Genomic DNA, 15,500 nt, shown 5'->3' on the forward strand with positions numbered 1-15,500 from the left:
GGGACACAGCCCCGAGCCTTGGGGACACAGCCCCGAGCCCTGTGGACACAGCCCCGAGCCCTGGGGGCACAGCCCAGGGCGAGCATCCCCCTGTCCTACTTCCCACGCCAGCATCCCGCAGCCCACCACCCTCCCCCAGCCTCCGAAAAAAAAAAAAAAAAGTAAAACACGGGATCAGCTCCAGAACTGCCACAATTTCCCATCTTCCCTTCCCTGACAGAGGATGCTGCCGGCCCTTCCCCCACACTCCCTCGGCTCCACGCATTCCCGTCCACTTCTGTAATGCAATTACGAGGCCTGGAGGGAGCCTGGATGAAGCCCAGCTTTAAGATCATGACTTTGCAAAGATGCAATTGAAAATGTTAGCAAGGAAGTGTGAGTGGGGGGTGGGGAAGGCTTTTCTTCCAGCCTGTGGAGCTGCTGGGTTGCTGCTCTGCTGGATAAAGGCAGAACAAAAACCCCACAATGTTCCTAAAAGTGGGATCAGGGCAGTGTTTCCTTCCCTGGAACTCTTCTAACATTCCTGAAGGACACAGAGCCCAGACCAATAATTGTTCCCCCCAGGCCATCCTGCCACCACCCGTGTCCCAGACATGCCAGGAAGGATATTTTGAGAAATTCTTTGGAAAGGTTATTGTGCCTGTTTTTCAGATCCATCTCTGCAGCCGGCCATGGCATGTGCTCAGCTGCACAGGAAGCAGATGGAGAGAGAAAAATTAAACCAATACATGTAGCACCTGTTAAATTACCTAAAATAGCTTTTCTATACATAAAACCGGTGATGAAACCCCTGATATTCTTGGGGGCTCTCCACAATGAGAAACACTCCCATCACTTGGTTATTGCCTTTTCTTTTTACAGCTTTTGTCCCACTTGGCAGGACCTGGAGGGTTCAGACTTTAAGGACCATGACAAATGCAAATAAAGGGTATATGGGCCCAAAATGGTCCATAATAAGGGAAGGAAATAGTTTTAAAGGGCTACTTGAGGTAGAAAGAAGCCCAAATACTGAATCTGCTGGGATGGACAGGACACATCTCTACAAAAACCTTCAGCTTCCAATCCCTTGATCAGATCAGCTCTGCAGGAAGAGGGAGAGGAGTTATCCAGGGACAAGTCCCAGCATCAAAACAGCTCCTGCCTGCCCCAGCAACCCAAATCCACTCCAGAACTGCACCACGAGGCTGCAGCCCCTGCTCAGAGCATAGGCAGGCTCTGAGCAGCCTCACAGTCCTTTAAAAGCAGTGTTTTGTGTGCAGGGTTGATAGGAAACCCCAGTAATTAAATCAGAGAATTGCTAGGTTGGAAAAGTCCTCTGAGATCATTGAGTCCTACCATTAATCCAGCACTGACAACTTCAGCATGAACCCAAGCATCAGGTGCAACATCTGCACAACTTTTAAATCTCCTCAGGGATAGAGACTCCACCACTGCCCTGGCAGTCTGTTCCAACACCTGAGCACCCTTTCAGGGAAGAAATTGTCCCTGATATTCAATCTAAACCTCCCCTGGTGCAATCTGAGGTCTTTTCCTCATCCTGTTCCCTGTTCCCAGAGCCCGACCCCCCCGGCTGTCCCCTCCTGGCAGGGAGTTGTGCAGAGCCACAAGGGCCCCTGAGCCTCCTTTGCTCCAGCCTGAGCCCCTGCCCAGCTCCCTCAGCCTCTCCTGGGGCTCCATTCCCTGCCCTGGACACGCTCCAGCCCATAAGTTGTCTTCAATCTTTTCTATTTCACAACCCACCAGGTCAAACCTGACAGGTGAAACAGCCTGGCCCCTCCTGGGCTTCTGTGGTTCCCTTCAAGGTGTTTGCTGAGCCAAAGCCACACAAACAGGCTGGGAACTGGTGTGGCCTTCATCAACCCACAAACCACCACTCCAAATATCCCCAAAGAGGCAACTTCTCTCACAGGCTCCCCAGGACATGGCAGAAATTACTGATTTGAGCTGTTCAGCCCCAAGGATTTGGCAGGGGGAAATCCTGTGAGAATCAGAGCTCCTCCACTGGCACAACTCCTCCTGCACTCAGAGATTCACAGCCCACATTAAAGCCCAGCAGCTCTCACTCTTAGGAGAACAATGTCACTTAGATTATGGTTACTCCTTCAAAGTGATGCTCCCTAATAGATTTTCAGAGGCTGCTGTGTTTTTTCAGGCTGCAGGGCTCCACTCACACCTTCCCCAGGCCTTGGGGAGGCAGCTGAGAGCAGCTCCACCCTCCACATGCTGCAAGAGTTGTGGAGGAATCACTACTACTGAATACTGAACAGGCAAACAAACACAATCCAGTCAGAAGAAGGAGGGATTTTAGCCCAGAGACTGTTACAACTTTATAATTCACCTGCAAAACATGTGGGACCACACTTGGCAAAGCAAATACTACTGCTGGCTTCACCCTGGGGTGCATTTGGGATGGCAATGGGAGTGAGAATTGTAATTATTTCCTACACTTCCCCCAGCAGCACTTTCCTCTGCTGCTCCTTATTGCTCCTGTCACTGAGAAGCTGCAGCCTGTCCAGCAGCCATGCCTGGCATCTCCACATGCCCATTTCCACATTTTCCATGAATGAGCAGAAAATCCATCATTGTTAATCTGCACAGCCCCACTGGTGCTTGGTAGCACCCGCTCCTGGATCCACTACACCACGACACAGACTCACAGCGTAAATTCCTCAGCGTTTACAATGCCCACAGACACTCCTGTGGCTCCTGGGTCTGCCATTATTTATTTTTAGGAAGGATGTGGGCAAAGCCTGCAGCTGTGGCCAGTTGTCCTTCTGGTGGTATCCACCCCCGTGCTGTGTAAGCCCAGGAATGTTGTATTTCCCTCTCGGCCCAGACACACAGGTGGGGTCAGTGTCCTGGCACACTGTCATGTATTAATTTTCATCTTTTTTTTAACTCTCCTGTCAGAGTCAGGATTGAAGCACGAGAGATGGAGTTTTATGTTGGGACTTGGTTGTTTATTAATTCTTACCTATAGTACAGTGAGTGCCACAGCACTTGTAGCTAACAAGCTAAAAATGAAGAAATGGTGACGTATTTCATTTGTTACAAGTTCTTTTAAGGCCTAATTGTCCAATTAAAAGCTAACATCTGTATTATTTATACTTTTGACCTGATGACCAAACATCCATGACCTGCAGTGTTCTTTATCCAATTTAAAAATACCACCTAAACCCAAGAAGAACAAGAAGAAAGAAAAACTAACACCCTAAAATGTCCATCTTGTCCCATACCTATCACTATATTCTAAAAACCCCAAACTCCAAACCCTTCACTACGTGATATCACACACCTCTATTCAAACTGCACACCAGTGATTCCAGTGCTATCATTCTATTTTGGAAGCCTTCTCCAAGGCCTTAAGTCAAAAGCAGTGTTACCTGGAGGGTCTGTATCTGCCTGCACAGAAAATTCCAAACTCCCATGTTTCAGGGCTCCAACAGTCATGCACCCCAAAAACACATCACAAGCCCCTCCTTGGCAATACCTGCATGCTTTGAGCCACAAGAACACCCCTGAGAGCTCCAAACTTATTCTTTATTCCTCTCCCCAGGCCCCAGCACACACAGGCAGCCTGTTGATAGACCAACTCTTGAAGTTCTTGTATGAAAACAAAACAAAGAATGAAAAAAAATTTTAAAATCCGATTTTCCTTCCTGGCTGTCTCTTGCTGCAGAATCTCCACTATCAGCCCCAAGTGCTGTGGGAGGGGGGATGAAGCTGGGGCCAGACAGGGCAGATGTGATGCTGTTTGATAAACAAGGGAAGCCAAGTGAACATCACCATTGGCTGTGCTCAGCCAGGGAGGGGAAACCTGGCTAGCAACAGCTTCAGGAAGCATTAACAAAGGGGGATTTGGGATTGGAGAAAAGGAATGGAAGGGGGGTGTGAAATGGCAACTCTGCATATTCTCCACACGCTGTGCTCCTCCCTCGCTGGAGTTGCCATGGATTCTTACACTGCTTCCCACCCCTGTGAGTCCCCTGCTGCTGTCTCTGGGGTGTTTCCTGCCCGGCATCTCCTCCCAGCCCATCCACAAAGCCCAAAGCTGCCCTCAATCCTGCCATGAGATGCCTCCCAGGCCTGTCTCATCTCCTCATGCCCACCTGTGAGCAGCACAGAGCCCTCCCCATCCTCCAGGAAGGAAATCCTGACTCCAGCCCGGTGTTTTCCTGAACAAATCATCACACAGACACCAAAACAAAGAGCATCCAGGCTCAGGCAGCACCATGAACAGGCAGAGCACAACAATGAAAACAAACCAGAACAACAAGAGGGATCCTTAGCACCAGCCCCAGTCCCTGCACTCTCCTCCCAAACACCTCCAGCCTCCCCCCCAGTGAAACCCCACAGCGATGATCCCACAGGGATATGCTGAGGTGCTGCTGGACCATTCATTTACTCCACTTTGGCCAATTCATCACCATAATCTGCGCTGCAGCCACTGATCTGATTTATCTGGGAATGGCATCTGCTGCTCAGAATCAGTCTGGCTTCATTTACATTTGCCCAGAGACAGCATGGGTGTGGGTTTTTTTGTTGTTTTTTTTTTTTTTAAGAAACCAACCACAAACATCATTAAATTAATCATCCTATCCTCCTATTTCTCCCAAACAAGATTAATTCCGTTTTGCTCAAGTCTGCCTCGCTACCACATTTTCAGAGCATATTGTCTGAGCTCCTCTCTCCTGAGCATGTGCACCAGAGCTCTCCCGTGTTTCAGAACAAAGAGCAGATTCCCTTTGTTGTCCTGGAGCAGCAGGGATGTACAAGATCCCTGCCTCATTGAGCTTCCCCTGTTCTGCCTGGATCCAGGTGCCCAGAGCCATGAGGGATTTGTTGTGATGGGCTGGCCTATGTGAGAAAAGACAGGATTGTTTCTTCCTCAGCTCCCATGGAGACAGCAAGGGAGAAATCCCAGCATGGGCTCTTGTTTCTGGCTTAGGGTCCGTGCCAGGCTCGCCCCATGCTCCATCCAAACCCCTGTCCTAAGCTGCTGTGTCTTTATTGTTCTTTAATTTGGGTCAAATAGAGTTAAGAGCACGTCCCTTTGTTTTTATTTTCAGCTAAAAGGAGGGCTGTGCTCCCCTAGCAGAGCCCTGCAGTTCAGAGAGCTCGTGGTGCTACAGAGCTTCACCTGTCAGCAGGAGACACGTTTGTACAGGTTTAACAGCAGGGAGAGAACAGTGAGCTGGGCTCAGGAAGCTGCTCTTGCCCCCTCTTTAATGCCTGTACTACCAAGCAGTGCCTGGGGAATTCTCACACCAGGCATCAAAACGCTGGGAAGAGCACGGGAACAGCACAATGGGGAGTGGGCTGCTTTCCAGGAGCTGCCTGTTTGATCAGCAGGGAGATGTCAGGGCTGGGCACTGAACATATGAGAGCACTTTCTATTTCCATCCTTTAATAGTTTGCATTAAAAACATCCCCCTTCATTTAACTTAAATCAGGATGAAAGAAACGGGAAAAAAAATCTGCAAGAGCCGTTTTGTTGCAAATGTGGACACAGGCAAGTGGGGGAAACCAGCAGGAATTTAAATCCACTGAGTTTTCCCAGTTATTTCAGCAGCAGCCTGTGCTTGGCAAAGTCTCTTTCCAAAGTCAGGGTTCAGCCCATGGTATGGAAATGGCTCAGGGCAACCTGGTCCAGGACAAGGTGTCCCTGCTCATGGCAGGGGTGGAATTGGACGAGCTCTAAGGTCCCTTCCAACCCAAACCATTCTGTGATGGAAGAGCAGCTGTTTCAGGGACTGTCCTGGGCACTCAGGTCACAGCAGTGATATCACAGAACATCCTTCAGCTCCCCACAAACAGGCTGAGGCTGCCTTTCCTCCTGCCCTTTCTCTTCCCACGCCACAAGCTGCTGCTGCCTCTGAGGCACTGGGAAGGGGATGGAGCTTGAGAAGAGATCCAGGCAGCGGCTGGGAGCTGGGCTGAGTGTCACTGTCCCATGACCTGAGAAAAGTCCCTGTCACTGAGCTGAGGGGGGCTGGACTGCATCAGCTCTGTGCCCTGCAGAGCCCCAGCACGATGCTGGAAGAGGGAGCAGCAGAGCCTGCTCTGATGGGGCTCATTTGCTGCCTCCTCACAGCAAAACAATTACAGCAGCTGCAGAGCACTTCTGCATTAACAGGGCTTTGTTAATTGTCATTTGAACTAGAGCGGAAATGCTTAGAAAGATTTTCCTTGATTAAAATGTTGTCAGTGATGGGGAACTCAACAGACCTCTGAGAAAACTATTGCAGCTATAGCTTTGCTTCAAGTCCAAGGCCAGTTTCTACTATGAACACTTTATCTAATTACATCAAACCCTCACTCCATTTTAGCTTTATCAGCTGGAATAGCAAAGTTTAATCACTTCAACAAGTTGCCTATAGCAATCTCTTAATTTTCTGATAAGATAAATTATTGAGCCAGACCCAGCGAAAGTCAGGCACGAGCAGCTGCTGCAGATGTTTAATTGCAAGCCCTGACACCAAAATCCAGCACCCACTACTCCCATGTTGCTATTTTAACCTCCACAGGAGCTGCCCAAATGGCCTCCAGAAATGGCAAAGCACAGATACAGAGCCTGAGGCAGCCAGATGAGGAAGACAACACCCAAATTTACTCCTGATTTTTCAGGGAGTATAACCCTCAGGTCTGCCCCAAAAGATAGAATCTTTTCACATATAAATTACCCTGGAGCCAGTCTCTTCATACACAGCAACCTCTGGTTGAGGTATTCACAGAGAAAGGTGGAACTCTGTCAAAATTCTCTCTTTCAAGGGAGTTCACCCTCTGAAGGGGATCCCTGTTCCTGCTCACAGGAAAAGATGGGAGGGGCAAAGAACAACATTTTGTTGTCAGTGACAAGCAAACCTTGGTGGGCCAGAGGCCAAGAGAGCACCAAGAGCAGGGCACTGACTTGGGAGGTCCCTGCTCTGCTGCTGGGGCTTCTTTTCTGACCTCACACACACCTCACACAGAGAGCTGTGGAATCTCCCTCTCTGGGGATATTCCAGAACTGCCTGGATGTAAATGGGTTAACTGCACCACCTTATTAGTGGCTTGTATTTGTTTTGGGTTGTTTTTTTTTTCTTTACTCAGAATCAGGATTCAAAACACGAAGGAAATTAATTGCTCGTGGTCGGATGTGGTTGTTTATTAAATCTTATCTAAAGTACAGAGAGTTTTGCAACACTTCTGGATAGCAGCTAAAAGTGAGCAAAATGGAGGTGAATTTAGTTAGTTACAAGGGTTTTTAAAGCTAAACAGTCAAATAAAGGACTAACATTTGTATTATTTATACTTTTGACCTAATAACCCAATACCTGTGACCCACAGTGTTGTACTAACTATCCAACCAAAAACTACTACTTGGAATCATGAAGAAGAAGGATGAAGACAGAAAGAGAGAACACCCAAGAAAATTCATGTTGTCCCATAGTTATCACTATATTCTAAAAACCCCAAATTCAAAACTTTTCACAATGTGATACTACACACTTCTATTCTAACTACACACCAGTGATTTTAACTCCATCACTTAAATTTGGAAGCTTCTCTATACCCTCAAGTCAAAAGCAGTATTCTCCTGGGGGGTCAGTGTCAGAAAGCACAGAAAGCTCAAAACTCCCAGGCTTCAGGGTTTCAACATCTGGACACAGTCCTGTGCTGTGTGCTTTGGGATGGCCCTGCTGAGCAGAGAGGAGGGGCAAGGTGAAGCTCTGAGGCTCCCTGACCCATCCTGTGGTTCTGTGAACAAATCTCACCAGCACAGAGCTCAAGGTGTCACAGCTGATAAAGAGAGTGATTTCCAGTGGCCTCCGTGAAGGGAGAGGAATTAAGATTTTTGACTCAGGACAGAATTTACCTGCTCAGAATCTGCTTTAGCAAAGAGGCTTTTCTCTGTGAAACCCAGTGTCCAGTCCTTCAACCATCTCCTGACTTCACCTGGAATTCTTTCCAGTTCCTGAGGTGCAGACACCAAACTCTGACACACCACTGCCAAAAGCAGCTGTCACACCCCCACCAAACACAGCTGACACAGGAGCAGCCCTATTTCTGCCTCCATCAATGGCAGGGACACTGTCAGAGCTGCCACTCTTGGACTTTCCAGCACTGAAACTGGCACACAGAGAAAAGAAACCTTCACCACACAAATAAATGAAGGTATAGCCACTTACCCACTTGTTCCAGGTCTCTGGGTCTGAGAGAAGCGCCAGTCTGTGTTAGGCTGAGCTTGCTGCAAAGAAAAAGAAGAGTTTTAATACCTCCATTCTTGCCTTTGAAAATGATCCTGGATTATTTCAGTCTGGAATATCAGCATGTTCTGTCCAAGTGAAGCAAATCAATTAGAACAAAGAGAAAGCTCCCCCCTTCCCCTTTCTTGAGTATTTCTGAAGCAGCATGAATACCAAAAAGCATGACAAAAACTGTTCAGAGAATAATCTTCCAAAGCAGCTCAGGAAACCAGGCTGTGAAAGAAATGAAGCATGAAATAAACTGATAAGGGCATGAATTCAGCAGGAGCAGTGGTACCACAGTAATGAGCTTGGAGGAGGAAGGGGGGTGTGAGGGGGTGGCAGAGTTAATTGATACTGAGAAAGATGCTCTTAATACTCTAAGGTAAAATGGTAACAGACCTTCCTAATCTCTCCTTCTTCTGTCCTTAAAAAGGCCTGCCTGAGATCTTGCTCTCATGCTTTGTGGCTGAATGACTTCTCCTAGCTGCTGTGGCCTTGGAGCACTACAATATTTTTTCTGTCCACAGAGAAAAGAATAAACTTCCGGCAGCAAGAGGAAAAAGCATTATTTGTTTAGGAGACACAATAACCTTCAGACACAGCAGCACACTTTGGAACCTCATCAATAAGCCCCCATATCGCTCTCTGCCCGTGTTGTTTTACAAGCAGACAATGAACATTTTGTAAATAAGGAAGGACATGGAGCAAGCTTGTATATTCCTGTTTGAATCATGCCTTTGTGGAAAGCACTAAATAGCACAACTGTTTCTGTCAGGAAAATACACACACTTCCGAAAATCATGATCATCTTAATTAACTCCAGAGCGATGACATACTACCTGGAAAGGACAACACTTCCCTCAGCTATTTCAGGAAGGAGCAGTTCATAGTGGAACATCAGTTTTATAGGATTATTCTGCTTGTACATGCAATTACTAAGGAAAAGTGAAGACGAGTAGAGCTGACCTAGATTTTTATTTAGTAGATGTGCTCTCACTAATTTCTCTGCAGCTTTGATGATGCTCATGGAAGAAGATATTAGAATAAATTACTCCCCTAAAATAGATGCCCCACTGGTCCCCATGCTGCATGCAAATGAAGCTGTTTCAAGACTTGCCCTCCATATTTCAGATATGCATTTTTGCACACACTGACACACAATACTGCACAAGACAAGCCCTCCCCAATTTTTTGAATAGCCCTTCCATTTTCTGAATTCCTGTTGTAATTACCATTTTCAAATTTAGGGCAGGCATTTGTGACACAAAATTGCTTTACTTTTTATATCCCAAAGTTATAAAAGCTCTAGCTAAACACAGTCACCTACATCTATATTTAGGCATCTGAGTACAAACAACTCAAATTTTCAAAGCTTGCTGCTCCTCAACCTCTGCAAGCCCAAGGGCACATAAGGTCACCAGGATCTTTGTGAATAATGTCACTCCTGACATTTCAGTATTTTAGTGCTGAATACCGAATTCAGCTCCTTGCTCAACATGACCAAGCTGCAAAATGATCCCTTGCCGAGGCACAGCCAGTAATTAATAACACTTGGGGTTTGAGAAAGGAGAAATTTCTACAATGCACCTCTAAAACTGAGCAAAAGAGACACAGGCAGACTTTCAGATAACCTCCTCCGCACCACAGCTCATGTGCTGTGCAGGAAAAAGGAGTTTAACAGAACCAAGAAGTTAAATGCAAAAAAAAAAATCTTCTCCTGACCACACTAGGATCACTTGAAACAGAAGCAAGAAGGAGCGGGGCCAAGGGGAAACTCTCCACTGCTACAAACACAGAGTCATTGATTCCACAACTCTGCCCAGCCCCTTCCCCCACCTTCACCAAGCCAAGCCAAAACTTTCACCTGCCACCTCCCAGGAGATGACAGTGACACGTGTTCCCTGAGGTCACCGTCCTGGGAGGAAGGACAGATGGAGAACAGCCAGCTGGCCCGGATATGACAAACTGTTGCACTCAGCAGAGAGGACAGTAAGAAACTCTTACCCCATCACAGGGACTCGCTAAGGTGCTGGTCACCTGCTCATAGGCAGCCACGGTCTCTGCAGTGCTGGAATGGCTGAAGGGCTTTACAAAGAGGAAATCGCTCTGCTCAGACATGGGTGAGAAACAAGAGGTGTAATTCTGTGCCTGGGAGGTCAAGCCCGCTCCTCCCACGTCCAGGTACTTGATGAAGCCATCTGGCTTCATCTGCCCTCGGAAATGGGAGGCGGGTTTGCGGCCAGTCCCTCGGCAGCAACCCGCCAATGTCCAGCTGGCACTGCCAGCTTTGAGGCAGCGGGCAGCCACCAGCCCGAACATCACACAGGACACCAGGGAGATGGACACCAAGGAGATGATGAGGTAAAGAGTTAGGTTGGTGTCCTCGGGAGAAGACGGGGGGAGGTCCAAGGACTTGGAGAAGTCCTGCACGCTGTTCTCCTCCCGAGAAATGACTATAACCACGGAGGACGAGAGAGACGGCGTGCCATTGTCCCTGACTTCCACCACCAGCCTGTGGGAATCTTCTGACTCCCTGAGAGCCTGTGCAAGCCTTATCTCTCCAGAGCGGCGTTCCACTTGGAAAGGCAAAGCCTCAGCAGACTGCTGCAGCTGGTAGGACAACCAGGCATTATGGCCACTGTCAGCATCAACTGCTACGATTTTAGTTACCAGATAGCCAGGCTCTGCCAAGGCTGGGATGGCTTGGTGGAAGGCAGAACCCTTGGGGACAGATGGGTAAACAATGCTGGGAGCATTGTCATTTTCATCCAGGACAAACACATGGACCACAGCAGTGCTACTCAGAGCAGGAGACCCAGCATCCTTCACCTCCACAGGCACCTGGAACACCTTGTCCTGCTCGTAATCCAGAGCTCGCACGGTGTAGATGGTGCCATTGTCCTGGTCGATTCGGAAGTAGGTTGAGATAGGTACATCCTGCATCCCATTGTCCAGGATGGAGTAAGACAGCTTGGCATTGCTACCCTCATCAGGATCTGATGCTGACACTGTAAACACAGAAGTTCCAGGGAGGGAGTTTTCCTGAACGTGAGCTGTATCAAAAGGGCTGGAGAAATTCGGCGCGTTATCATTCACATCAGCGATGCGGAGATAAAAGGTTTTTTGTGTGGCCCTCTGGGGGGACCCTGAATCCACAGCCCTCACTGTGATGTTGTATCCACTGGCTTTCTCCCGATCAAGGGGACCGCTGGTGACCAGCGAGAAATGCTCTTTAAAAGATGACACTAATTTGAACGGGAGCTCTTTTGCTATCTGCAGATGGACCTGCCCGTTGTCACCGGAATCGCTGTCCTTCACACCGATGAGGGCGATCACCGTGCCCGGGGCTGCATCCTCCTGCACTGGGCTGGAGACAGAGGTCAGCAGGATCTCTGGGCTGTTATCATTGATATCAATTAATTCCACTCGCAGGTGACAGTGGCCTTCCATGGCTGGGGATCCCTTGTCCCTGGCTCGAACCGCAATTTCATAAGCACTGGATTCCTCATAATCCAGTGGGGCTTTGGTTCTGATCTCCCCTGTACGAGCATCTAAGGAGAACAGTTTGGTGAATTTACCTGGTGCATTATTGCTGGTTTTGAAAGAATATTCCACATCCCCATTGGGACCTTCATCCAGGTCGGTGACATTCAGCTTGGTGACCAGAGTGCCCACTGGCACATTCTCCTCCAGAAGCACCTTGGATATGGGTGGGTCACAGACAGGAGGGTTGTCATTTGCATCCAAGACATGGATGGTAACTCTGGCAGTGCCAGATTTCACAGGATTCCCTCCATCCAGGGCTGTCAGTGTCAGATGATGAACAGGCACTTTCTCTCTATCCAGGGCTTTTTCAAGTACAATCTCGGGCATTTTAACACCATCTCCTCTCACATTGATGCTCAGGGCAAAATGCTTGCTGGGGCTGAGCTCGTAGGTGGAGATGGAGTTGGAGCCCATATCCGGGTCTTCTGCTACCTCCAAGGGCAGCCGAGTCCCAGGGTTGGCTACCTCAGTGATCTCCAACAGCACCTCTGGCTTGGGGAACTGGGGCGCGTTGTCATTCACGTCGAGGACATCCACCTCAATACGGTGGAGCTGGAGGGGATTCTCCATGACGAGCTGGAGGTGCAGAGAGCACGTGGGGCTCTGCCCACACAGTGCCTCCCGGTCCAGCCTGCTGTCCAGGAGCAGCACACCGGCCGCCAGGTCCACCTGGAAGTGCCGCTGCCCCCCCTCGCTCACCAGGCGCAGGTTGCGGGCGGCCAGGCTCCGCACCTCCACCCCTAAGTCCTTGGCCAGGTCGCCCACAGAGAAGCCCGGCTCGCGATCCTCGGGCACGGAGTAGTGGAGCTGGGCGCAGCTGGGAGCCGGCAGGCAGAAGAGGGCTGCAAGCAGCAGCGGGAGCTGCCATGGCAAACTCTGTCCCGCCAGCATCCCGTGCCGAGTGTGCGAACGGAGCAGCGCGGAGAGCAGCGGCGGCGGCTCCGCGCAGCCTCCCCCTCCTCCCCGCCCCCGAAGCCGGCCCCGGCAGCCGGAACCCCTGAGTCCCGGCGGGGTCCGAGCGGGTCGTGCAGGGAGGAAGCCGCCGCCGGAGCCGCCGGAGCCGGACGGGGAGGGATGGAGGAGGCGGGGGAGGGGGTGAGCGCAGCCCGGCCGGCTGAACCGCTTCTCGATACGCAAAGACACACAAAGTCGGCGAGCGGAGGGGATGGACCGAGTGACAGTTTTACGTCTCTCCACAGCCCCCTCCTCCTCCTCCTCCTTTTTCTCTCCCTCCTCCTCCCCTTCTCCATCTCACCGCCTTCCCCAAAATACGCACGGCGTAGCCCCCCCGCTTCCCCCGCTGCCTCCACTCCGCCCCCGCAGCGCCGGGAGGGCGCCGGGGACTCCCGGCAGCGGGAACTCCGCTCCGCCCCGCCCGGCTGCTGGCACCGAGCACCGGCGGACACCCCATCCCCAAAGCCGGCCGGTTCGGTGCCGAGCCCCGCGAACACCGGGTTGTGATGAGGCTGGAGACCGCACCCACGAGCTCACCTCGCCGCACAGGGTGGGATCCGCGGAGGGTTTCACAAACATGAATTCGCTGATATCCGAGACTGGCGAAAAGCAGGAGCGGTAACGAGGGGCAGGGGGTGCCGTTGCTGTCACCTGCACGCCCATCACAGTGTCCCCTTTCTTAGGCTCATAGTGCAAGTGCCCAAAGATGTGGCTGGGAGGAGGCTGAAGCGTGTTCACGCTCTCCACGCAGCAGCCCTGGTTGGCAGGAGCAGAGCCCCGCCGGAGCCACCGAATGCCCAGCGCTGCCAGTCCCACCAGCGAGACGCTGGAGATGAGGACGAGGGACACAATCAGATAAAGCGTAATAGGAGGCAAGCCCCCACCATCAGCGGCCCGAGCCTCGGAGCCCTGCAGGGCCTCTGGACCCTTCTCCTCCACCAGCACCACCAGTGTGACCGCTGTGGAGAGCGGGGGCTCCCCAGCGTCCCGGACCACCACCAGCAGTTCGTGCTCAGAGGGGTCCGTCTCCTGCAGAGCCCGCGTGATCCGGATCTCCCCGGAACGCAGGGCCACGCTGAAAAGCCCCAGGTCTGTGGCTTCCACGAGGTTGTAGGACAGCCAGGCATTGCGCCCCGAGTCCGCATCTATTGCCACCACCTTGGTGATGAGGGCAGGAGGGACGATGGAAGGGGAAATTCGGAACTGAGTAGCAGAGTCCTCCCCAGCCCTGGGGAAATGCACCCGTGGGGCGTTGTCGTTCTGGTCCACCACAAAAACATGAACCAGTGTTCTGTTCCTCAGGGCCGGGGAGCCACCATCAGAGACCTCCACATGGAACTGGAGATAGGTGGTTTGCTCATAGTCAAAAGGAAATTTGGCAGTGACCTGCCCATTCGTGGGATGTATCGAGAGATAGCGAGTAGGATCCAGGCCTGGATCTGTCCCACCAGCTCGCAGGATGGAATAGGACAGGCGGGAATTCTGCTCCGAGTCCGGGTCGGCAGCAGAGACTGTTACCAGCACACTGCCCACTGGGTTGTTTTCTGCCACCAGCACTTCATAGGACGCTTGCTCAAACTGGGGAGCGTTGTCATTGACATCTATCAGGGTGATTGGCAAGATGGTGTGGCGGGAGAGAGGGGGATTGCCCAGGTCTGAGGCAGAGACGGTGACATTGTAGTAGGCAACGTGCTCCCGGTCCAAACGGGTGCTGGTGAGCAGCGAGTACTGGTGTTCGTAGTCCTTACGCAGCTGGAAGGGAAGATCTGGAGACACGTGACACAGGACCTTGCCCTGCTCGCCAGAGTCCCTGTCTCTGACGTGTATCACGGCCACCACTGTGCCCGGCAGGGCGTCCTCGCTCAGGGTGCTCGAGAAGGAGGTAAGAATGACCTCAGGGGCGTTGTCATTGACATCGGTGATTTCCACCACCACGCTGCAGTGCTCCTCCATTGTGGGCGACCCCATGTCCTTGGCCTCCACTTCGATCTCGTACACTGTCGCCTCCTCAAAGTCCAGGTTGCCCTGGACTCGAATCTCTCCAGTTTGCTCATCGATGGCAAAGATCTGGCGTAAGGCAGCCGAGTTATGGCTGCTGAGGGAGTAGCGGATGTCTCCGTTGGGTCCTTCGTCCACATCAGTGGCATTTAACTTCACCACGAGGGTGCCCAGCGGCGAGTTCTCCACCAAGCGTGCTCCGTAGGATGGTCTGTCAAAGACGGGGTGGTTGTCATTGGCATCCAGGACCTGAATAGTGATGCGTATCTTGCTGGACTGTGGGGGAGAGCCCCCATCCTCAGCAGTCAGGACCAGGTAGTGGAAAGCTCTGAATTCCCGGTCCAGAGCCCGCTCCAGCACCAGCTCAGGGAACTTCCCACCATCAGTACGGGCCTTCACGTTGAGGTTGAAGTTGTCATTGGCACTCAGGTGATAGGTCTGCAAGGTGTTGGTGCCCACGTCGGGGTCCTGGGCTGGCTGGATGGGGAAGCGGGCACCCAGAGACGCCAGCTCGTAGATGCGCAAGGAAACCTCATCGCTGGGGAACTCTGGGGGGTTGTCATTGATATCCAGGATCTCCACCTCGATACGGTAAAACTCCACTGGGTTCTCGATGGCAAGTTTCAAGTGGAGGAAGCAGCGTGGGTTCTGCCCGCAGAGCTGCTCCCGGTCTATCCTCTCGCTGACCATAATAACCCCAGTGTTCACATTGACAGAGAAGTACTGGGAATCCGAATCCGACAGTACCTGCAGATTAGCTGCCGCCAGTTT

General features: G+C 51.3%; 1 protein-coding gene across 1 annotated transcript in view; it reads right to left on the bottom strand.

Annotated features, from left to right (window-relative positions):
• Positions 1-15,500, bottom strand: part of LOC306808875 (uncharacterized protein) — a 111,191-nt gene that overhangs the window by 14,096 nt on the left and 81,595 nt on the right. Inside the window, 1 exon segment of the mRNA XM_079319887.1 lies at positions 8,172-8,230. Coding sequence (XP_079176013.1) covers positions 8,172-8,230 — 59 coding nt within the window.

This window comes from Erithacus rubecula (genome assembly GCF_903797595.1).
Source record: "Erithacus rubecula genome assembly, chromosome: 16".
Classification (NCBI taxonomy): domain Eukaryota; kingdom Metazoa; phylum Chordata; class Aves; order Passeriformes; family Muscicapidae; genus Erithacus; species Erithacus rubecula.